The sequence below is a fragment of the Euphorbia lathyris genome, chromosome 8 (assembly GCF_963576675.1).
Source record: "Euphorbia lathyris chromosome 8, ddEupLath1.1, whole genome shotgun sequence".
In the NCBI taxonomy this organism is placed as follows: Eukaryota; Viridiplantae; Streptophyta; class Magnoliopsida; order Malpighiales; family Euphorbiaceae; genus Euphorbia; species Euphorbia lathyris.
This window is the reverse complement of record NC_088917.1, coordinates 51,816,681-51,841,571: the sequence shown is the minus strand read 5'-3', so window position 1 is coordinate 51,841,571 and position 24,891 is coordinate 51,816,681. Positions and strand designations below refer to the sequence as shown.

At 37.6% G+C, this 24,891-nt stretch overlaps 1 protein-coding gene across 8 annotated transcripts; it reads right to left on the bottom strand.

Annotated features, from left to right (window-relative positions):
• Positions 1-1,144: 1,144 nt before the first annotated feature.
• LOC136202077 (protein CROWDED NUCLEI 1-like) lies at positions 1,145-23,700 on the bottom strand. Of its 8 annotated transcripts, none has more exons than XR_010674293.1 (8): positions 23,290-23,700; positions 21,602-23,005; positions 21,217-21,487; positions 21,062-21,145; positions 20,838-20,902; positions 19,168-19,228; positions 18,966-19,037; positions 1,145-1,802 (listed from the first exon to the last, which is right to left on the bottom strand). XR_010674293.1 is itself a non-coding variant. In XM_065992531.1 (6 exons), the coding sequence occupies exons 2-5, from the start codon at positions 21,832-21,834 to the stop codon at positions 20,876-20,878; spliced, it is 615 nt and encodes a 204-aa protein (XP_065848603.1). In that variant the 5' UTR covers positions 21,835-23,005; positions 23,290-23,700; the 3' UTR covers positions 16,143-19,037; positions 20,838-20,875. The 8 variants fall into 8 exon arrangements, 1 of the variants encoding a protein (XP_065848603.1); XR_010674292.1 differs by lacking the exon at positions 1,145-1,802 and adding an exon at positions 5,942-6,189; XR_010674290.1 differs by lacking the exon at positions 1,145-1,802 and adding an exon at positions 16,143-17,148.
• Positions 23,701-24,891: the final 1,191 nt, after the last annotated feature.

Genomic DNA, 24,891 nt, shown 5'->3' with positions numbered 1-24,891 from the left:
TGAAAATATTTCTAATTAACGTTTTAAAAATAAAACATCGTTTTAGGAGTCTCTGTTATAGACTATGATCCTATTTGGATAGTTCGGAGGTCCAAAACGATAGAATAGATCTAATTTAAAGTGTTTGAACAAATCTAGAATGTTAGGTACTGTTTCTGTAATTTTCTATTTTCTGTCACAAAAGGCAGTTTACCGACGGAATTTCTGTCGGTAAAGCTGCTGAAATGTAAAAAATGCTGTTTTGGTCCTTCTTTCTCAAGTTTTAGACTTCTGATCCTTTATGTATATATATATGTATAATTATGTAATATATGTATTCAAATTATTTTTAATTTTTTTGTATATATTTATTTAACATGTTTAGATATTATTTTTCATTAATTTGATTTGATAAGATTATATGTATATTTATAGATTTTCCATTTAATTCATTTAAACTATACATATTTGTTATTTTGGGGTTATTAGGGGTGATTTTCTATATATACTTATCACAAACCATTTTGGGGGGGTTAAATACTATTTTCTTATTTATGAATCTTATTCATTTTTTTACATGTTTTTAATTAGAATAAAAACATATTATACCTAGTAGTATTTTCATCACTATTTTTACTTATTAATGTGTATTATTTTCTCTATTTTGTTTTAGTGGGCATTATTACTCATTTTTTGTACATACATATATCTATGTATATTTACTCTATTTTCATACTTATATATATACTCTTTCAAATGTATTTGAATTGGGTGAATTTGAGATTTAATTCATTAATTGTTGTAATTATGTTCAAGTGAAGGTTAATTGAGTGAAAAGGGGAAAATAAAAGACAAAAAGAGATTTCAAGTTGTTTGTTTAAATTAATAGTTTTTCTAGATATTCCTAAAATGTAAATAACTTTTTTTGTCATTTTTAAACCGTTTCCAAAACATCACGTGTTGAAACCTTAATCCGTTCCAACGACGGATTAAGCGAACATTGTAAATTGTTTCGTTGTAAATAATGAAGTTTTGAATTGCTTTCCTAACTAAATGGTTTTGTACAAAATAAATTGACTTGTATGCTTAATCACGTTTTTAGATTAAAACTGTTTGCTCAACGTTTTCAAACGCTCAAGTCGTTCCAACGGCAATTCGAGTGATCATCATTAATAGGGCTTTGAAACGTACCTAAATCGTTCCAACGACGATTAAGGTACGAACCATGTAAATAAACTCGTTTTTGGGAGTGAGATTAGCATAGATGTAATATACGACACAAAGCCTAAATCACGCTGTGAATAAATCAATTCTTTCTTCTCCCCCTCTCTTTCCTATATACTTTAAATTTATGCAAAATGGGTGATTCTTTACTAAAATGGCTTTTAATGACATGCTCAAAACGGTTTTCAAAACGAGAAAGAAAAGGTTTCAAATGAATTTTAAACTTAAAGAAATATGCGATTAGTCCGTTATCGCCTAACACGATGAGTAGGAGGCCGGTGGTTCATAACCGGGCGATGTCGGGGTGCCTAGTAGCCTTTCTCTGGAAAGGAGCTAGCCTTCTCGGCTCGTACCTAAGTTTCCCGAACCCTCACCGGTCTCCCGCAAGGGATCGGTGTTCATTTTCCCATTCGTGGGTGGCGACTCTTCCATACTCCAGGCTCCGGTCCTGCCGAGCAGCTTGATTCCACGATTGGTTGCTTTCGGCGCCAATCACCGCTTACGTCGCCATGAGGTGTCCACCCCCCGGTCCGCCCGGGCGAGGCCGTTCGGCACCTTGTCTAACAGCGGCTTTGTTTGTTTGTTTTTTCTTTCCTTTCCTACCAAAAAAATAAAAATAATAAATACTTTATTTTAAACTAATTAGTTTTTTTAAAGGATAATTAGTTTAAACTTTATCAAAGTATATCACATTCCATGTCATAATTAAATGGAAATAACACATTCTCATTCCCATTCTTTAATGTTTTTTTACCCAATCAAACATCCCCTTAATACTAGGGATGACAACGGGTAGGGTACCCACGGGTAGTGCCAATCTCAAACCCTTACCCTTTTATTTTTTAATTACCCATAGCCGTCTCATTACCCTAACGGGTATACTTTTTGTATCCCATACCCATCCCATTTAATTCACGGGTACCCGCTGGTACCCTTATCCGTTAAGAATCAATAAATAAAACAAAAAAATATTATAAATTTAACAAAGTACAAATTTAATAAATCATAGATCTAAAGATTGAATAAATTAAACCTTAATAAATAAGAATAAAACAACTTAGTTCTATCACTCAATGGTTAAACAACAAAAGGTTGAGGTTCAAATCTGACATTTTACATATAAGAAACAATAATATTTTTTCATATATAAAAGATTTATGATGGGTACCGGGTACCCTGAGGGTATTCCCATACCCGTCCCATTACCCTAACGAGTAATGATTTTGATCCCACACCCGTCTCATATCCTTTTATACAAGGTACGGGTAGTCCCATTAGGGTCGGGTAGTACCGGGTACCTGTTACTATCCCTACTTAATACGTGTTTAAACCGATAACAAAACCCAACCGACAGTTGAACACCTATAATTTATGTTATGTAATTTTGTTGCTTAAAATATAATATAGTATATCCTTAACTTTTGTCTCTCACGTCTTCCAGGAGGGCAACATGGTAGCTAATGCACTCGCAAGTCTTGGTAAAGTTTCTACTAATACCTGCTGGTGGGATACCCATTCCAGACTGTGTGACCTGATGATCAATGACAATAGAATAGGACGTTCGATGTACCAGTTTTCTTAATTGCTACTATTTTGTACTTTCTCATTTTTAATAAATTGAATTTGGTTCGGAGGTTGCCGTCGGGATGCCAACCTGGTTGGTTGGGATGTCCCGGAACACCCATTCTCTCCCTATTTTTAATCAAAAAATAGTATATCCTTAACTTTTGTCGCCGCCTTTAAAAAAAAAAAAAAAAAAAAACTCTTGCTAAGGATGGTCCTTTGCAATGCCACCGCCACCCTCAATCCCACCGTGGCCTTCACCACTCCACAAAACTACGCCACCAGACTCTCTCATCTCCTCAATCTTCAGTCCCTCACTCCTCTTTGGTGTCCCACCATCATTACTCAACCAACTCATCAAACCCTCTCCTCTCTAGCCCTCCACCTCCTCCCTCATTCCTTATCTCCCCTCTCCGCCATCGTCTTCGCTTCCCGCACCGCCATTACCGCCTGCTCCACTGCTATGCTAAACCTCCCAACTCCTTTGTTACCTCCGCTAGGCAATACATTCATTATCGGCGCCCTCGGAAAAGACGCCGAACTAATCGATGATTCATTTTTGCTTAATCTGTGTTCTAGTATCGACCGAATTAGGATTATGATTCCTCCGGAGGCGACTCCAAGCGGATTGGTCGAATCGCTCGGCTCTGGACGCGGTCGGCGTGTGTTATCTCTAGTTCCGAAGGTTGTGGGGTTGGAAGAGCCTCCTGTTGTGCCGAATTTTCTCCGAGAACTGGAGGAGGCGGGATGGGTTTCAGTTAGAATGGATGCTTATGAGACACGGTGGTTAGGACCTAGATGCGCAGAGCAAATAGTGGAGAGGGGTGAAAACGGATTGTATTTGGACGCTATTGTGTTCACGAGTAGTGCGGAAGTGGAAGGGATGCTGAAAAGTATGAGCGAGTTAGGGTGGGATTGGCGGATGGTGAGGCGGAGATGGCCGGATTTATTGGTGGCAGCACATGGGCCTGTGACGGCAGCAGGGGCTGAGAGACTTGGTGTGGATGTTGATATTGAGAGTAGTAGATTTGGCAGCTTTGATGGTGTCGTCCACGCATTACATACTAGGCTGCGAGGTTTGGATTCCAAGTGTTTGTGAATTTGCCTCAATCAATTAAATTAGAGATAATCTAAGAAAATGCATCAGGATTTTTTGGGATACCTAATTTACTGCCAAGTATAATACACTAAAATTTCAATTCTAATTTTAGTTACAAGGTTTTTCAAATGACTTAATTAAAATAAAGATTTCACCCATGAAAATTGACATATCATATTTGCTTTTAGTTCTACGCTTTGAATCTTCATACTCATTAACAAACCTGTTTGAATACATTATTTATTTGTCTTGAACTTGTTTAAAAAACTTACTGTCAGCTTTTAAAGTGTCTAAATAGTACTATCAACTTAGCATAAAATGTTGCAATTTATATAAAATGTAATTAATTAATCACTCGGTTGCAAAAAAAAAAAAAAAAGTAAGTTACATAAAAAAAAGCGTGTTGCACGCGTCTTGAAAAAATAAAACAACTGATGTCTAGGTATGCAGTTCTAATATTAGAGAAGACAAGTTTTACAGTTGAGCAAGTACGATTTCCTTTTTAATAGGTTTTAATCTATTCTCTGAATTATGTAATAACATTCTAAGGGGGCGTGCAACACACTTTTTATGGGTGCGGAACAACACCCATCTACACCCAATTACATTGGTTGCTCGAGTGACTAGAACTAATTCCCAAGTTCCGTTATCAATTAATGCATTATATTCGGACCTCATTGCCTTACGCCATTACGGATCAGTCATGGCTTGTGTATAACATGTCGGTGTAAATGATTTTGGTGCTGAAACTTGTAATGCTTTGGGCTTGAGCCTTCCCGTTTTAGACCGTGTAACTATAGGATGCTTAGGGGTTGAATCTGTATTTATTTGGACTAGGGCTGCAATTTCTGAACGCACATTCAAGGGAGCTGTTTCAGTTTATTGCGGGTGTTGGAGCTGCTATTTTTAAATGTACATTTGAGGGAGCTGTTTCGATTATTGGAGCTGCTGAGTTGAAATTTAAGTATGTGGTAGTAGTGTTGGGTTGATGTGTAGTGGGCATGAGTCCAATTGTGTGAATGTCAACATGAAGAGGAAGAGAAGGTTGGTCGATAGTCGTGGGTGGGTTTTCAATATTTGTTATATTAGGAGCTGGTAAAACAGGTGATAGTGGTAAGGTTGGACAATGATAATTTGAGGATTGAGGGCTTGTAGGAGATATTGGGAAATTGGCAGTAGGACTAGTGGGATTTGGAATAATTGTGGTGCTTGTTGAAGATACAGAAACATTGATACGTTCAGCTGGAATGGCAGTAAATGGTTCACATGTGGACAGAAAGGTAACGGTCAATGGATGATTCGTATGATTGGGAGTCGATAAATAAGCAACTCACGTTCTAACTCTGGAAAAGGAAACACATGTTCATCAAAAAGAACATGACGTGAGATAAAGATTTTATTACTCATGACATCAAAGCAACGATAACCTTTGTGAATTTTACTGTATCCAATGAAAACACATTTACGAGATCGAGGATGCAACTTTGTTGGACTGTACGGACATTACCAAGGATAACACAAGCAACCAAAGATACGTAACATATTATAATCAGGAGAAACACCAAATAATTTTTCAAATGGTGAACAAAAATCCAACATTGGAACAGGCAAGCGATTTATAATATAGACATCACAATTGAAAGCATATGTCCAAAATTTTTGTGGCAGACGTGAATGATGCAAGATAGATAACCCAGTTTCCACCACACGACGGTGTTTTCGTTCAGCACACCCATTTTGTTCGGGTGTATAAGGGCAAGAGACACGTTGATTGATACCATTTGCAATTAAATAAGATGTCAAGGCTTGAAATTCACCTCCCCAATCAGCTTGAAATGATTTAATAGGCCGATCAAAATATTTTTCTACAGGATGCGAAATTTAATAAAGACACTCAAAATTTCAGATTTGAAACGCACAGAATACAACGAAGAAAATTTGTTGTAATGATAAAAAAAAAAGAGAACATAAAAACGACAATTATCAATAGAGTAAGTAGGCGCAGGCCCCCATACATCAGAATAGACTAAATCCAAAGGACCATTAGCAACAAATGTAGACTTTGGAAACGGCAAACGATGAGATTTGCTAACACAACAAGAATCACACAAAGCTGAAATTTTGTTGTCTTTATTAAAAGAAATATTATTCTTAGAAAGAGTAGGTTGAACAATTGAAAAATTAGCATGACCTAGTCTAGCATGCCACAAGGAAAGAGAAACATGATAAGCTTGAGCACTATGAGGAACATTTGGTGGAAGCGACCTTGTGTAAAGACCATTGTTATTCCTTCCTCCAAGTATCTCCTTTTTCGTTTCCAAATCCTTCAAAACAAAATGGTTACCAAAAAATTCAATAAAGATAGGATTGGATTTAGTAAGTGATGAAACAGATAACAAATTATTGACAGTTTGAGGAACTCTTAGAACATTATCAAATTTCAATGATGTATTAGATATAGGAAACTTTGAAGTGCCAACATGAGAGATTGGAATAGAATTTCCATTACCAACAGTAACTTCTTCAGGGCCCTCATATTCAGAGTGAACATGAAGATTTCCTAATTCCGGAGTTAAATGGTGAGTTGCTTCCGAATCGACGAGCCAGTCATTAGTGGTGGGTTGAGAGGATGCAGCAAAATTGGATGAAGGGAGAATGTTGTTTCGTGTGTTATGGTTGAATTTTGGAGAAGGAAGCTGACGAGAGAAAAGGTTAGTTCTAATGAGACTGATTCATCGTTTATCATCTCAAATCAGTGCATGCAGGTTCTGTTGAAACACCTTTCCACAAGATTTTGATTTGACAAAATCATAAGTTTAATCCATGATTAAGAGACAATTAAATTTAAGTGCTTTGATTTAATTGTACTAATTCGGTTGTTCAATATTGAGTATAAACATAAATGCAAAAGGAAATAAAAATTAAGACAGGACAAAGTCAGCATGAGAACACAACACAAGCTGAGTGAAGAGCAACTCAGCACAAGAGAAGATAAGTCATCTTCAAAACAACAGCTTAAGAATGAAGCTGATCAAAGAAGCTGAGTGAAACGAAGCTCAGCATAAAAGAAGTCTGCTTCAGAACTAGATCTTGCAGAACGAAGCTGACCATGGAAGCTGAGTGAAAAAGAACTCAGTATAAGATTTGGTGGCAATCAAAGACAATGACTATCGAAGTAAAGCTGAGTAATCTTCAAGACAGCATGAACAATCTGTTAGTTAAAAGACAAATCCGACAACTGTCTGCACCAATAATTGAAGCCTTGGAATTATGCAAAAGCCAAATTCCGAGATGCATGGGTCAACTGCTCGTTGCTATAAGACAAACTGCCGCAAGAAGACAAAGCCTGTAGGAAGAAGACAAGCCTGACATCTGAAGAAATCAGAAAACAAGATTGGCCTGCACATCTGAAGCTGACCAGAAGTTTGTCCCCCAAAAGAGCCGTTTTGGATTACACGGATAAATCAAATTCAAATCATTTGATCCTAAAAATACAACTATAAAAGGACAAGCAATCCTCTTGGATCATTGCCGAAGAAAATACAGAAAATACAAGTGAGAAAGATACAAATTCAAAGCACTCAAAAACAAGAAAGAGGTCTTACACCAACCTTCTATTCCTTGTGTAAATGCTAGATTGATTGTTTTGTAATCATCTAAAGTGTTCTTTAGCTGAAAAAGAGCAAATTGTATCAATTGTGAATTGAGAGTGTTGTGCTGAGTATTTGGTTGTAAATACTCAGTGGTAGAGAAATCTAGGTACTGGGTTGTAGCACTTAGTAGGAATTGAGTAGACGAATAGAGGAATGTACTCTTGCATATTCAACTGCCTTGTAACCGGTTTGTGCTCTACCTTTAAAGAGCTCAGTATTGGATTCTAAAAGCCCGGAGGAGTCTGGGGACTGGACGTAGGCGGAGAGGCCGAACCAGAATAAGTGATACTGAGTAATTTCTAACTCTCTTAAAATATATATATGTGCATGTGTTGCTTGTTATATTTACTCAGCATATAAACTGTTTAAAGCTAACACTGAGTAAATTAGAGTGCTGAGTTGGAAGCTGACCACAAAAGTGTCAATTCCCAACTCACAAGTGAAACAGTCTTAGTCAACATCTGACTAAAGCTGTCTTACACTAAGATCGGCCAAGCTGACCAAAGCTGAGTTAATAAACTCACCAAAATTATCAAGTCAGCAAGATTAATTAGCGAAAAAGTTACATTAGTTCCTAACCCCCCCCCTTTGGAACTAATCACACGGGACCAACAAGTGGTATCAGAGCCGAAGCTCACTACTCAAAGATATAACTATCTTGAGCTGATCCCGATAAATGGCTGAGAACAGCACTCGCTTCCTTCCCGGGAATCAAACAACACAGATACTCCCTGAGGGATTATCAATTAGTCGGCCTCCTCTATTCTTTGGATCTAATTATACATTCTGGAAGAATAGGATGAAGAACTTCATTCAAGCCACAAACATGAGTGCATGGCCCATACGTGCCATATAAAACTGTTAACAATGAGAAAGTTGTTAAGAGTGAAACTGAGTGGTCAGAAGATGACCTTAGAAAACTTCAAAACAATGCTTCGGCTATCAATATGCTTCACTGTGCTTTAGATGCTGCAGAATACAATAAGATTTCAGGTTGCGAGTCAACACAGGAGATTTGGAAAAAGCTTGAAGTAACCTACGAAGGCACAAGCAAGGTCAAGGAATCAAAAGTAAATCAGCATATGAGATTATACGAGCTGTTCGAGATGAATGATAATGAGGACATCTCGGGAATGAACGCTAGATTTACCAACATTATAAATGAGCTGAAAAGACTTGTAAAGAACTTTACCGAGGAAGAACAGGTGAAGAAGATCTTGAGAAGTCTTTCCAAAAGCTGGCAGGCCAAAAAGACTGCAGTAGAGGAAGCTCGGGACCTGACTACGTATAAGTACGATGAGCTGATCGGATCGTTGCTGACTCATGAGATATCAATGAAAAACTTTAAAGAAAAAGAGAAGTCAGAAGACAAGAAACAAAAATCACTTGTCATGAAAGCTGACTCCACCGAAGCTGACTCATCTGATGATGAGGAAATGGCAATGTTCACCAGGAAGATGAAGAAGCTGTTCAGGAAGAATGATAGGAACAGCAAAAGGCCATTCAGAAGAAATGACAAATACAAAGCTGAGCCCAGCGACAACAAATACAAGAAGGACAGCTCAAAGCCTGTCACCTGTTTCGAGTGCCACCAAACTGGGCACATCAAGTCAAGTTGTCCCATGCTGGAGAAAGACAAGAAGGGCAGCAGAAAGGCTATGGTAGCCACATGGAGTGATAGTGATGAGTCAACCTCATCAGAAGCTGATGCAAATGAAACAGCAAATATATGCTTCATGGCCGATGATGCTGACCCCACTTATTCTGAGCAAGCTGACCTCTCTGATGAAACTGACCAGGAGGAACACAATAATGAGATAACATCCTTACTTTTGCTTAGAAATGAGATGATAAACGCCCTGAGTGATTTATATGCGCTAACTAAAAAGTGCAATAAGAAAGTAAAGGCACTCAGCAGGCGGTGTGATGAGATTGAAGAGGTCAAGCTGAGTGACCTTCGATATCTTCTCCAAGACAACTCAACTCTGCATAGTAACATAGAACTTATGCATAAGTTTGTCTCGGAGGTCCAATCAGATTCAATGAAACTGAAAAAGGATGTCACTACCCTACAGAGCCAAATAAGAGGCTCAAATAAAAATAAATCCCATGCTGAGTACTCAAGTACTAGTCAGCTTAAACAGTTCACGCAGTGTGACTGTTGCGGGAAAAAGGGGCACACAAGAGAAGTGTGTTGGTACAATAAGCGGATTGTCCAATGTGACTTCTGCGGAAAGAAAGGACATACCACTAAGGTATGTTGGCATGCTCAGCACAATAATGCTGACCACACTCAACATCACCCTCAAAGGGTAATTCACTGTGACTTCTGTGGTAAAAGTGGCCACACTATAAAAGTATGTCGTCACAAATTAAAATATGACTTTGCACTTGTTTATGCTAACAAACGAGGACCCAAAAAGAATTGGGTACCTAAAGATGAATAGTCTAAAATGCAGGTGAGCCTGAGATGCGTGGAGAAATCAAAACTGTGGTATATAGACAGCGCATGCTCGAGGCACATGACTGGTGATGAAACTCAATTCATCACACTAGAGCTTAAACGAGGTGGAAGTGTAAGCTTTGGAGACAATAAGAAGGGTAAGATAGTCGGCTCAGGTACTATCGGAGGTAACCCTACTATTGAGTCAGTCTCCTTAGTTAAAGGTCTGAAATACAATCTGCTGAGTGTAGCTCAGCTTTGCAAGAGCGGCAGAAAGGTTGTATTTGATGATACTCAGTGTCAAATACTCGAGGGAAAAACAAACGAATTGATTTTAACTGCCCCTCGTGTAGACAATGTATACATGCTGAGTTTAGAAAAACAGTTTTCTAAAAATATATGCTTAGTGTCTAAAGAGGATAACTCATGGCTATGGCATAGAAGACTTGGTCATGTAAGCATGGACCTTCTTGCCAAATTAGCTAAAAAGCAACTAGTTGAGGGATTGCCCAAACTTAAATTTGAAAAAGATCAATTGTGTAATGCTTGTCAGCAAGGTAAACAAACTAAGAAGTCATTTCAAAGTAAAAATATTGTCTCAACCAAGAGACCATTGGAATTACTACACTTGGATCTTTTCGGACCTGTCCAGCCACTCAGCTTGGGAGGTAAGAAATTTTTCTTAGTCATTGTAGACGATTTCTCTCGGTACACTTGGATCATCTTGCTGAGTAGCAAGGATGAAACATTTGAGACGTTCACAACATTGTTTAAATGTAGCTCATATTAGAAGTGACAATGGTGGAGAATTCAAAAACCAACAGTTTGATGAATTCTGTGAAACCAGTGGCATTGACCACAATTTCTCTGCTCCTAGAACACCTCAAAAAAATGGGGTTGTTGAAAGGAAGAACAGAACAATTGTCGAAATAGCTAGGACAATGTTGAGTGAAAATAGGCTTCCAAAGTATTTCTGGGGTGAAGATGTCCACACAGCATGCTACATTCTCAATAGGGCTTTAGTTAGACCTATTCTTAAGAAAACCCCATATGAACTTTGGAAAGGACGAAAGCCCAACATTGGCTACTTTCGTGCCTTTGGGTGTAAATGTTTTATAATCAATACAAAAGATAATCTTGCAAAATTTGATGCTAAAGCTGACGAAGCGATCTTTTTAGGGTACTCAACTAACAGCAAAGCATATAGGGTGTATAATAAACGAACTCAGGTTGTAGAAGAGTCTGTCCATATTGAGTTCGATGAAGCTGACCCTGCAGGAAAGTCAACTCAGCTCGATGAAGATGAACCAAGCTCAGCTTCCGCTGATCAAAATGGAGCCTCTGAGTCATCAATACAAGGGCTGACCAAAGGTAAGCAAGAAATTGAAATAATCTTTACTGAACAATCTATTCATGCAGAGATTGTAGAAACACATGTTCCAAACAACTCAAAATTTCCCAAAGAAATAAAAATTCCAAGAGGACATTCGGAGAAGTCCATTCTTGATGCTGCTGACAACAAGCTGATGACAAGAGATCAGCTTAGGAGGTATCTCAGCAATGTTGCCTTCGTCTCAATGCATGAGCCAAAGAATTTCGCTGATGCTGAGCACGATGAATATTGGATCAACGCTATGCAAGAAGAGCTTGATCAATTCACAAGAAATGAGGTATGGGATTTAGTACCTAAACCTAGGAATCAAAAGACCATAGGAACTAAGTGGGTCTTTAGAAATAAATTAGATGAGCAAGACAACGTAGTCAGAAATAAAGCCCGACTTGTAGCCCAAGGTTATAGTCAGCAAGAGGGCATTGAGTACAGTGAAACCTTTGCACCCGTTTCTAGGTTAGAAGCTATACGTATACTGTGTGCCTATGCAAGTTTTATGAACTTTAAATTATATCAAATGGATGTTAAGAGTGCATTTCTTAATGGCTTTATAAACGAAGAGGTATATGTTAGTCAGCCTCCAGGGTTTGAAGATCCAAAATTTCCAAACCACGTTTATAAACTCAAAAAGGCCCTATATGGCCTAAAGCAAGCTCTAAGAGCTTGGTATGAGAGGTTGACCAAGTTCCTGCTGACCAGGAATTATGTCAGAGGCAAAGCTGACACAACCTTTTTCATTAAGAAAAATGGTAAAAATACCATATTTGCACAAATTTACGTAGATGACATAATTTTTGGTGCTACTGACGATTCTATGTGCAAAGAGTTTAGTAAACAGATGCAAACTAAGTTCGAAATGTCTATGATGGGCGAACTTAACTTCTTCCTTGGACTTCAAATCAAGCAAGGTAAGAATGGCATCTTCATTAGTCAGTCTAAGTACGCCAGAGAAATGCTAAAGAAATTCGATATGGAAGAATGCAAGCCCATATCAACCCCAATGGGTACTGACACGGTCCTTTGTGCTGACGAGAAAGGTAAGTCAGTAGACAGCAGGCTATATCGAGGTATGATAGGCTCTCTACTTTATCTTACTGCCAGTAGACCTGAAATTCATTACTCAGTATGTTATTGCGCAAGATACCAAGCTGACCCCAGGGAATCTCACTTAATAGCTGTAAAAAGAATTTTCAGATATTTGCAGAGCTCAGTTAATGCAGGTTTATGGTATCCAAATACAAGTGACTTCACACTGATTGGATATACTGATGCTGACTATGGGCGAGATAAGCTAGAACGAAAAAGCACTTCAGGAGGATGTCATTTCCTAGGAAGCTGTCTGGTCTCGTGGTTTAGTAAGAAGCAGTCATCAGTGGCCTTATCTACAACTGAAGCTGAGTACATTACTGCTGGAAGCTGTGTGGCCCAAGTCCTATGGATTAAGCAACAGCTTGAGGATTATGGTGTCAAAACAGAAACAATAGAGGTCAAATGTGACAACAAGAGTGCCATTGACTTATCTAAGAATCCAATCCAACACAGCAGGATGAAGCATGTCAGCATAAGGCATCACTTCATTAGAGATCATGTACTCAAGGGTGAGATCAAGATGACCTACGTATCAACAAATGAACATCTTGCGGATATCTTTACGAAGCCCTTGGCTCGTGAGCAATTTAACATATTAAGGGAAGCTATCGGTATGTCTAATCCTCTTCAATAATTCTATGTGTTTAATTGAATGTTGAGTGATTACCATGCTGAGTGATTTGTGATAAATTAGTAACTGTTGCATGCTTAGTTAAAAATGACATGAAATCACCCTATGCTGAGTAGACATACATGCTGAGTGATTATCCTAAGCTAAGTTACTAGTCCCACAAACAACTATCCTACGTAAAACTGACTACTCAAAGTTCCAAAACGTTTGATATTCCATATGCTGAGTAAAGTTTCGTTGCTTAATTAATGCTAGCACGCGTATTGAATAGCCACCTAGGATGACGTAAGCATAATTATTGGAAAGATACATACGCCGTATGTGTCATAAATGTCAGAATAATTGTCGATTTATCATCTCGAGGAAAAACGGCCAATTCAACGAATCAGATTTCCTCGGTAACAATATAAATAGTGGAAGAGTTCCCATTTTCTACTCTTTACGCTCAAAAATCTCTGACATTCTATTTCCATCTCTCAAAAGTCCCAGATCCTTCAAAAACTCTTAAGAAAATGTCTGACTCCCAAAACCTCTCCGGAGCTGATTACGATCAAAATCACTCCGATGAAAATCCTTTATCTTCTACTCAGGAGGAGTATGAAGAAACATCAACAGAATCCCAAGAAGGTGGTCAGCCTGACCAAACTCAGGTCAGCACCGTTGCCAAAAACCCCAAAGCTGACCAAGCTGGCTCGTCGAAGGAGACTCAGAAGGAGAAAGGAAAGAAACCCAGAACCTACTCACTAGTATACAACCACATTAAGGGGGACAAGATTGATCATTCACGTTGGTTCTCAAAAGGGTTTGTGGAAGCAGAAAAACCCTTATGCGAATGGATATCTAAGAACGACTGGGAAGGACTATTCTCCATACGTGAGGCTACTTATCCTGAACTGGTGAAGGAGTTCTACACCAACCTGAAAGTAGCCAACGATAATAGGGATTACTTGGTCACTGAGGTCCAGGGAAAGAAGATTTTCATCAATCCTCCCTATCTGGCTAAATTGCTGAAACTGAAAAACGAAGGGACAGAACTTCGAACCACAAACGACCATGGTAAGATTAAATTCCCAGATGAATTCTATAGACCTCCCGGTTACGTAGGAGAAGTATCTAGTACTTGCATGGGTCGAGACCAAAAGATGGCCCATTACATCCTAACCAATTTTATCTTTCCAAAAGTCAACTGCGCCTCCTCAGCAACGAATTTCGAGTAGTGCTTCATCTGGCACAAGCTGACCTACCAGCCTCTGAACATGCCAGTCTTTTCTCATTGGTGGATTTCTGTGAAGTTCTGGTACGCTTAGGTTAGGATCCCTCATCACCAAAATCCTCAAGGATTATCAAGTCAGTTTGGTTGAAGAGATCGAAGTTTGGGGAACTGAGATCACTGTTGGTATCCTGTTTGGTTTGGCTTTTCACCAACCAACAAAGTTGAAAAAGGGAAAGAAGGTAGCAGGTGAAGCTGAGGAAGACAAGGGTATGCTGACAAGGAAGGGAAAGCAAGTAAAAAAGGCTGATGCTGACCGAAAAAGGAAAGATCTGCAAACCAGCTCAAAAGATGTTGATGCTGTTCCGAAGAAACTCCGGATTGTCTCAAAGGGGAAGAAAGTTGATGCTGAGCAGGGTAAGTCAGCAGAGAAAAGAAAGAGGCAAGCTGGGCCTGAAGAAGAGAGTCAAGATACTCCTGAGATGCCCCTGAAGAAGAAGAAGTCCTCTGAACCCAAACCGATCGAAGCACTTCCTACTGACTTCATCATACCTAAAGACTCACACTTTGTGAGAAGTCAGGAGGATAATGTTGAAAAATCATCTACTGACCAAGGTGATGACTTTGAAAATCTTAGCGGTCAGTTTAATGATGATGCTGACGCAGAGAAAGAAGTTGATGCTGAGCCAACTAATAAAGTTGATGCTGATCAGGTTGAGGACACTGATCAAGTTGGGGATGCTAATCCTGTAGGTGATGCTGAGCAAGTTAGGAACACTGAGCAGGTTGAAGAGGCTGAGCAAAGTGAGGATATTGAGACAATTGCCGTTGATCCTTCTCCTCTAAAGACCAAAAAGTTGAAAAGGCTTAAGAAGAAGGCCTACAAATCTCCGATCATTGACCTCCTGGATGATTTGCCTCTGATGGATCAAATCACTGACCTCACGGACAGGGCCGGTCCTGACAATTTAGGGGCCCTAGGCAAAACAAGTAGTAAGGGCCCCTTTAATATAAAATTTACTAATTGATTTTGTGTTGGGGTGCAAAAATACCCTTAACGTTTTGGATCAGGAGCAATTTTACTCCTAATGTCTAAAATGGTGCAATTTTACCCCTAACGTTGGAAGCCAATAGCAATTTTACCCTTAAAATTGATAAATTGGGGTAATTTGATAAATATTTCATCAAACTGTCTTCTCGATCATGAATCTTGTCATCTACACTGCACACATGCGTCATTTTATCAGTAACAAATCACAAACATATGTCGGGATGTAAAAAAATAAAAAAAATAAAATATACTGTCTTTTGTACGAATTGGACAAAAAAATTCAAAAAATTCACCAAATTTTTAAATATTAATCTCCAGTTCTATTATTAAATTATAAAACACATGAAATCTTTTTTAGAACGAATTGATATGCAATTGGTGCAAAATGAGAGAAAAATATATGTGTTTTATAATTGTGTCTGAAATTGACCTAAATTATCAACGTTAGGGTAAATTTGCTCTTGGCTACCAATGTTAGGGGTAAATTTGCACCATTTTAGACGTTAGGGGTAAAATTGTTCCTCACCCAAAACGTTATGAGTAATTTTACACCTTAACCCATTGATTTTTATTCATATCATTGTAGAAATTAATTTTTAATTTTCAAATTTAATCAAGGTAATAAAATGAAACTTTTTTTAATTTTTAATTTAATCAAATTAAAAATAGTTATTCTAAAATGAGGTAATAAAATGAACTTGTCTTCTTACTCTTGGCTACCCATAACATTTATATGTTAAAAATACATCAAAAAAATGGCAAAGATGAGAATTGAACCCATGCCCTCTTTAGTGAGAAGAGAATGCATTACCATTATGCTAATTTGAATTTATGTATAATACTTAAAACATATGCAATTTATTTATAAAGCTAAAAAAATTTTTGGGCCCCCTTCCGGCCTTGGGCCCTAGGCCGGCGCACCCCGGGCCTAGGCCTAGGGCCGGCCCTACTCACGGATACTCAATTTAAGTTCTTCTCAAAGCATACTGAGTCCTCTACACAGGAAAAATAAGCCTCTGTTACTCATACTGAGCAACACGCCAAGACTTCAGAAAATCCAAACCAAGCCGAGCAAGAGCTCGAAGTCCTAGCTGATCAAGGAGACAAGCAAGCTAAGGAAAATCCTGCTCCACCTGAGGTGCCTCTTCCTGCACCAACTCAAGTCCATGTTGAGCCGGTAAATATCTCTACAGATCCACCTCCTTCCCATCACATTTCGCAGAATATTGAGCAGTCAGTTCCTGCTGCTAATCAAAATCAAAGTCCGACTGCTGACCATACTGGCACTTCCACTCAAGGACAGCACCAAACACCTCCTCCATCTGGTGCTACTAGAATCTCGGCCACTGAGCTAAATCCCGAGGCACCATTTGCCTATCTTCATGCAACTGAGTCTGGACGTCGCATCATTGACTCGGCTCAAAATCTTCTCCAGGATTTAAACACTTCTCATGCCGATGCTGCTGGGTCTGCCAATGCTGAGTCACACGAATTCTCGTCTGTCACTCAGCTTCTCAATAAGATCAAAAATCTCAAAGATCTAGTAAGTGTCATGACCACGGTCCAAGCACAGCAACCCAACCAAGAATCATTTGTCAAGCTGGCCGAGCTACAGTTGATGATGGTGAATCATATGAATTCACTTCAGGGACAAATCAACGCTCTACCTACAGTCAACATGGGCTATGCTACATCTGCTGAGTTAAGTCACTATTTTACCAAGTTGACTTCTGAGCTGACTGGCACTCGTGAACTTCTCTCCTCAACTTCCTAGTGTTCGATGGATGAAATTAGCGAAGCTGTCCGTCTTCTAAACCTGAGTAAAGAGGAAATGGAAACTGACTTGGTCAAAACCAATACTATCCTACAAACTACTCAAAGCTTATTTCGACATGTGCGTCACACAAACGCTCAGCGTGACATTTACGACAAGGTTGTACTTCGAATGTACCATTAATCTTATACCCGGCTTCGGTTCAGTTCTGGATGATGGAGTCCCAGTGTTAGATGGGTTATTTGAAAGCACGAAACGTCTTAAGGCGTATTCGGTCAAGCCGACTCGTGCTGCTCTCAATGAAACCTTCATCCCTCCTCCGCCTGATGGTGGCAAAACGGGGGAGAAAGCACAAGCTGATGGAACTCAGCCAAAGGCATGCGAAACCTCAGACAGTAAGCAAAAGAGGAAAGACAAAGGCAAAGGGGTAGCTCAAGATTAGCTTTAAGAAATTGACTTGTGTATTTTGTATGCTGACCATTTATATCATCTTAAAGCATCTTTTCATTCACATTGTCTTTCATAAGTGATGCTTACTATTATACTATATGCTGATCTGTCTAAAATTGAACAAACAAATACATTCAAATTAAAAATATACTCAGTACACATTAACTCTGATACATCCGCACATAAAACTATTCATGTATCAAACTGAGTAAACATTGAAATCTTCTGAAAGTTGACCTAGGCTCATCTAAATTAGATCTTAAAAGGTATAGAATTGAACTAAGTCAGTATAAATAGGTCTTCCCTTATTACTCAATTAAATCTTAGAAGGTTTAGAGTTAAGACAATATATGCAACCCTTACGGGGGAGTAATTTCAGAAAAAATAAAAAGTAATTCAATCATGGGAATTTCAAATACTGAGTTCCATAAATTAAATATTTTGCCAACATCAAAATGGGGGAATTTGTTAAAACACCTTTCCACAAGATTTTGATTTGACAAAATCATTTAAGTTTAATCCATGATTAAGAGACAATTAAATTTAAGTGCTTTGATTTAATTGTACTAATTCGGTTGTTCAATATTGAGTATAAACATAAATGCAAAAGGAAATAAAAATTAAGACAGGACAAAGTCAGCATGAGAACACAATATAAGCTGAGTGAAGAGCAACTCAACACAAGAGAAGATAAGTCATCTTCAAAACAACAGTTTAAGAATGAAGCTGATCAAAGAAGCTGAGTGAAATGAAGCTCAGCATAAAAGAAGTCTGCTTCAGAACTAGATCTTGCAAAACGAAGCTGACCATGGAAGCTGAGTGAAAAAGAACTCAGTATGAGATTTGGTGACAATCAAAGACAATGACTATCGAAGTAAAACTGAGTGATCTTCAAGACAATATAAACAATCTGTTAGCTAAAAGACAAATTCGACAACTGTCTGCACCAATAATTGAAGCCTTGGAATTACGCAAAAGCCAAACTCCGAGATGCATGGGTCAACTGCTCGTTGCTATAAGACAAACTGCCGCAAAAAGATAAAGCCTGTAGGAAGAAGACAAGCCTGACATCTGAAGAAATCAGAAAACAAGATTGGCCTGCACATCTGAAGCTGACCAGAAGTTTGTCCCCCAAAAGAGCCGTTTTGGATTCAACGGATAAATCAAATTCAAATCATTTGATCCTAAAAATACAACTATAAAAGGACAAGCAATCCTCTTGGATCATTGCCGAAGAAAATACAGAAAATACAAGTGAGAAAGATACAAATTCAAAGCACTCAAAAACAAGAAAGAGATCTTACACCAACCTTCTATTCCTTGTGTAAATGCTAGAAATCAACCAATTTGTTATCATTAAACACCAATGCTGCAAACACAAAGATAAATCAGAAGAAAAAGGAAGCTACCTGATGGCATATTTCACACATGGTATTACACTTCTCATTGCACCACCTTTGAATACATCTCCGGTGAGCATACTGCAAACACAAAGAATCACCTAAGCTATAAATAACATCAACTTTCAACTTTTCTCATATACCCTATTTTTCATTGCTTCAATTTCCAGTTGGATAACTACTATTGTGTTTAATTATATAGAAAACTTACCTATCCAAACTACCATTTCATTTTCAATAGTAGCACTTCTAGTTCCAACCTTCTTTTCTATCTTTTTGGCAAGCAAAATCACAAATTAATATTTGAAGAAACAAAGTTGATGGAAGTAAATAGAAGCAGCCTTGGTGTCTCTGATAGCCAGCAATTAAGCAAAGAGGGATAAGGAACAACTGCTGCCTTTCTATTAGTGTCATTATATGACAACAGCTAATATAAAAAGAGTGGGTGAAATTCTAACACAGAAATGAAAGATTCTTCTCCGTTAGTGTGACATAATAAAAAAGAGAGCCAGAGAAAGTCTAATAGAAAGTACTTAAAAAGAAATAAGAACAAATGTTGATACTTAAAAAGAATTTTCTAGACAACTTTTAATACAAAGATATAATAGAAACACAAGAAATTTGCACTTCGAAACTAAATTAAACTCACATAACGAACAACACAATCACCCTATCAAAAGGACACTGAAAACGAATAAAAAAATCTTCTACCGCTTCTAATTCTATCACTTTTTGGCAGAAACTATATTGAAATTATTATATCAACATGCCTACATAAAAAAATCAAATAAATACAAGCCAAAATCTTTATATATGTAAATATTAAACCCACCAATATGTTACCAGTTGCAATTGCAATAAGATTAGATGAACACTAATTAGATTAGTGGAAGCTTTTGAGCATAACAAGAGTTGTATATTTCACCCTTGCTTTTTGCTCGTTGAAATGGACCAAATGCATGTATGGGTCATTGAGTTAAGGCAGTTTTATTGGAAGGTTTTATATATGTTATTTTTTTTTAGGGATAAGGTACCAAAATAGGTTTATGGTTTTTTGGAAAGTATCAATTTAGGCTTCACGTATAAAATAGCATCAATATAAGTTTAACTTTTAAAAAAGGTACCAATTTAAGTCTCGTTAAGTTCTGTAAATTGATACCTTTCTTAAACGTTCAACCTATATTTTTATTTTGTATGTGGAGTCTAAATTGATACTTCTCCAAAAACCATTGGCCTATATTGGTACCTTATCTCTTTTTTTTTTATTGAAATTCTTAGGAATTTGTATACAGAAGTCATGATTAATTGTTATAATTACAATCCAATCACACTATAAAATCAACAAGACTCTTGCATTCATTCACCATAAGTACAAGTCTATAAAGGAGATTCTCCAAATCCAAAATTGTATATAATTAGTAGAAAAGAAAGACCAAGCTGTAGTAGAAAAACAAGAAAATAGAAGTAGATACAATATAGCCATAGAAGCAATGGATGAGGTTTAAGTCATTGACCAGCTAAATAGTTACACAAAAGTAAAAATAGTGATGAGTGAAGGTTATGGATGAGAATGAAACAGTCTGATAAAATAGGAATAGTCATGCGATAATTAACAAGTAAAATAAGAAATAAATAATTATCAAAATTATTAATGACATTGACACTAGCAATTATTGAATATAGTCTCCATTGATGCATAACATCAAGTTAACATGATTAATTAGCTGAAATAGAGCCAGGACAGAGCAACTATAGCAGTAAGGGTAAGGGTTGGCTGAGATTAATGCTAATTTGAAATAGAGCCAGGACAGAGCAACCATTGTGAAAATACCATTACAGAAGTTGTATTGCTGAAAAAACAAAGCGGAGATCAAAGCTTACCTCGAGAGAAGAACTGAAGGGCCTGCTAACCGAAAACCTCAACAGCAATGATGGAGTGGCTGTCTCTGCAAAATTTTAGAAACGACAAACCATGGAGAGTAGCATTGAGAGAGAAGAGAGCTTTGAGAGAGACAGTTCTTACGATAGTTATGGTTCCTTACGATAATAATACACAATGAATTGCCAGTAAAATTTACTATCACAGAAGTATAGCAAGGACACACCTTTTCTCTGTCATTCAGCTTCTCTTCCCGAACACGTAACTCTTCCTCTTTTATTACTAATTTCTTTCTTGTGGCATCAAATTTCTGCAGAAACAAAAGAGAAAAGTCAAGAGATATATAAAGAATGTACAATGCAGCAAGAGGAAAAAACATGCCTTCTCTTTTAGAACTAGGTTAGCCTGTCTGCAGCTCATTTCATCTTCTTTCTTTTTCAACATGGAGTTTGCTTCATCAATTTTCCTTTGAGCCTCTTCAAGGTCTTTCTCTTTTTGCTTAAAGATCTTATCATTCTCATTGGAACTTTCCTCTCTTTGGTTAATAATTCTTTGTGCTTTTGACAGCCTCTCTTCTCCCTCTTGTAATTTCTGTTGCCATTCTCTCAAATCCTCCCTTTGTCTAGAGAATGCAGACACATGTGCTTCTCTCCTGAGAAAATTCCAGATTAAATTGTCAAAAAACTTGAACAACAATAATAGAAAGATAATTTAGGAAGCAAATAGAACAAATATAAGCATCAGTTGTAAGGATCAATGAGAATACTCGGCAATGAAAGACAAACGCTCCCTTCGAAGAGAACTCTCTCGAGATTCCACCTCATGTGACTTCCTTCCTAGTTCTGAGCTCTTTCTACTCACTTCAGCAAGATTGGCATCAGCAGCTCGTAATTTTGCCTCCACTTCTAGTGATTTCTCTTCAACACTGGTTATTAATGCATTTGCTTCAGCCAATTTTGAATCAGCAGTGAACTTAAGTTCCGCATTTTCACCACGCATCTCACGCACTACCTTCTCTAACCCATGGCCAATGCTGTTAGCACATGTCCGATCCCAAGTTTAAAGAGAGGTGTTGGCATTTTCCGCTTCACTTTTTGCCACAAAAGGGGAAAAAGCGATCGATTGAGGTTAGAGAAACCGATGAACTAAGAAGTGCTACGACTGTAATAGAGCCTGCAGGGATTTTGAAATGGCCCAAGTGACGGTCCATGGATAGAGCTTGCAGGACGGTTAAACTACCTTGGACTAGTGCTACTTCAACGGCTACTAGTATACTGCTTGACCATATTGGGAATATTTTTATAAATGCTTTGAAATCTTCTACTTGTTGTATTGTGCATAGTCTCCATGGTTTTGAAATTGATCCGTCTGGATTTTTATCTCCTTTTTCCATTGCTGCTTTGTTGAAGAACCTCAAAGTGTCGGTTAATTGGAGAGGTAAATGGTGTTGATATGGGGTAGCATGATTCTGATAGTACAAGTTCTGATTTTGTTGAAGAACCTCAAAGTTGCACTTGATTCTAATTTGATGCCAACAAAATTCATAGCATTAGCAGAACTACTTTCGGACCATGCTCATGCTCGGATACTCAGTGATGGATTATACAGGGTTGTGGATATCTTCCTCAAAGTTAGTATCTTTATTAATCGTATATTATCTATCCTCTCTGCCTATTAATTTAAAAGTATCCAAAATGACAGGTTCATCCAAACATAAAAGATTCAGAAAGGTACAGACTTTGCAAGACAATAGACAGCCAAAAACTATCTCAGGAAGCATGCAGCCACGTAGCCCAAAATGAAAGATTACCAGTCCAAATGGCAGTCCAGGTGCTGTACTTCGAGCAAATAAGGCTGAGAAATGCGATGAACGGAGGAGGACACAACCAGTTTTTCTTGGGACAATTCCCACAACGATCTGGCAGTGGAGCAGGAAGTGGAGCAATATCTCCCAGAGATAATTATGCATCGGTGAGAACAGAGAACAGAGAACTCAAACTAGAAGTAGCAAGAATGAGAATGAGACTAACTGATCTAGAAAAAGATCATGTGTCAATGAAACAAGAACTTGTAAGATCTCATCCTGCAAATAAGCTATTTAAATCCCAAACAACATTCTTGGATACGGAAAAATCCACTTGATTGTGCTGATACCAGTATCTTAGAGATCCTATCCGCACAAAAAGACAATAAAGGATTCCCAGATAAGCCAGAGAATTTGGATAAGACCCTAAAACCCATAGATTCTTTACAAGAAGAAAATAATGGAAACATAACCAGATTCAAAGAAAAAAATCAATATAAATAACATACGAAGTGTCAAATTCTGAATAAAAGAATCCGCTAATCATTTTTAACAAAAATTAAACAGCAGATAAACTCTCAAATTTTGAAATGGCAATCATAAGTAATTAGAGTGAAGTAATTAAAATTAAAAATCAATGGAAATCGTACCTTCAACGGATTCATGGCAGTGCAAATTGACATGAGGATCCCTCTTTCTTTACTTTATAAATGATGGATCCTCCCAAACCTTGTGACCACTTTCAAATGGAGATACGAGTTTTGAAACCAAAGTGGCTATTGAACCATAAACACTACGATAATACCAGAATCAGAAATCAAAGAACAAACGAAAACCAAAACGTATGAATGGTTTTGATATTGTGGAAGCCGCGAGCAAGTAGGTTGATGAAGAGGTCCGGGTTCCTAGAAGCTCCAATGCAGCTGAGACGCTAGAGGGCAAGCCACAGCTTACCGATAAGAGAACAGGCATCGGGGGTCAACTTGGAATTTGGCGGTGATGTATAAAATTGGGAATAAGCAATGAAATTGGGAATGAGTAAGGATGGAGGGGTATGAAAAATTAGGGTAAGGATGGAGGGAACCACAAAAAATTAGGGGAAAGTAAAGCGGGAAAGTTAAATATTTCAGGGAAAACTATTTGGGAAGATTCAATGACGATAAAAAAATCTAATTAATATTAACCTAAAATAATACTATGAGAATAATAAAACCTAAATTTAGTAAATGGGTAAAGGGGAAAAAATATCTTTCACATTTTGGTCATGAGCAATTTTACTTCTAACGTCTAAAATATGCAATTTTACCCCTAACGTTTGTAGCCATGAGCAATTTTACCCCAACGTTGATAATTTCGATCAATTTCAAACACTATTATAAAACACAAGTATTTTTGTAGTGCATGTGTTTTATAATAATATCTAAAATTGACCGAACTTACGAATGTTAGAGATAAAATTGCTCTTGGCTACCAATGTTAGGGGTAAAATTGCACCATTTTAGACGTTAGGGGTAAAATTGCTCTTGTCTGTAAACGTTAGGGGTATTTTTGCACCTTATTTCTTTTTTTCCTCGTATGTAAAACATACTACATAATAAAGTGTTTCAATTTTTTGTATATCTCTTGCAACACTTTATAAATAGTGTTCGAAAATACCATAGTAAAGTTAGTTTAACATATCATTGGCAACACTTTCTAAATAATGTTGCAATAGATCGAATTTAATCCTATAAATTGCAACACTTTAGGAGCAACACGTGTGTTTTAGGTTGCAAAAGACCATCTATGGTGTAGTGATTGATTGTTTTGTAATCATCTAAAGTGTTCTTTAGCTGAAAAAGAGCAAATTGTATCAATTGTGAATTGAGAGTGTTGTGCTGAGTATTTGGTTGTAAATACTCAGTGGTAGAGAAATCTAGGTGCTGGGTTGTAGCACTTAGTAGGAGTTGAGTAGACGAATAAAGGAAGGTACTCTTGCATATTCAACTACCTTGTAACCGGTTTGTGCTCTACCTTTAAAGAGCTCAGTATTGGATTCTAAAAGCCCGGAGGAGTCTGGGGACTAGACGTAGGCGGAGAGGCCGAACCAGGATAGTGATACTGAGTAATTTCTAACTCTCTTAAAATATATATATATGTGCATGTGTTGCTTGTTATATTTACTCAGCATATAAATTGTTTAAAGCTAACACTGAGTAAATTAGAGTGCTGAGTTGGAAGCTGACCACAAAAGTGTCAATTCCCAACTCACA

Bases quoted from the DNA above. Each gene is read 5' to 3' on its own strand.
- LOC136202077 (XM_065992531.1), bottom strand. From the start codon at position 21,834: ATGCGTGGTGAAAATGCGGAACTTAAGTTCACTGCTGATTCAAAATTG. The intron at 21,146-21,216 runs GCATGTTTTTTC...TTGTTTCTGCAG, and splicing joins ACCTAGTTCTAAAAGAGAAG to AAATTTGATGCCACAAGAAA. The intron at 20,903-21,061 runs GTGTGTCCTTGC...AAAATTTTGCAG, and splicing joins AGCTGAATGACAGAGAAAAG to AGACAGCCACTCCATCATTG.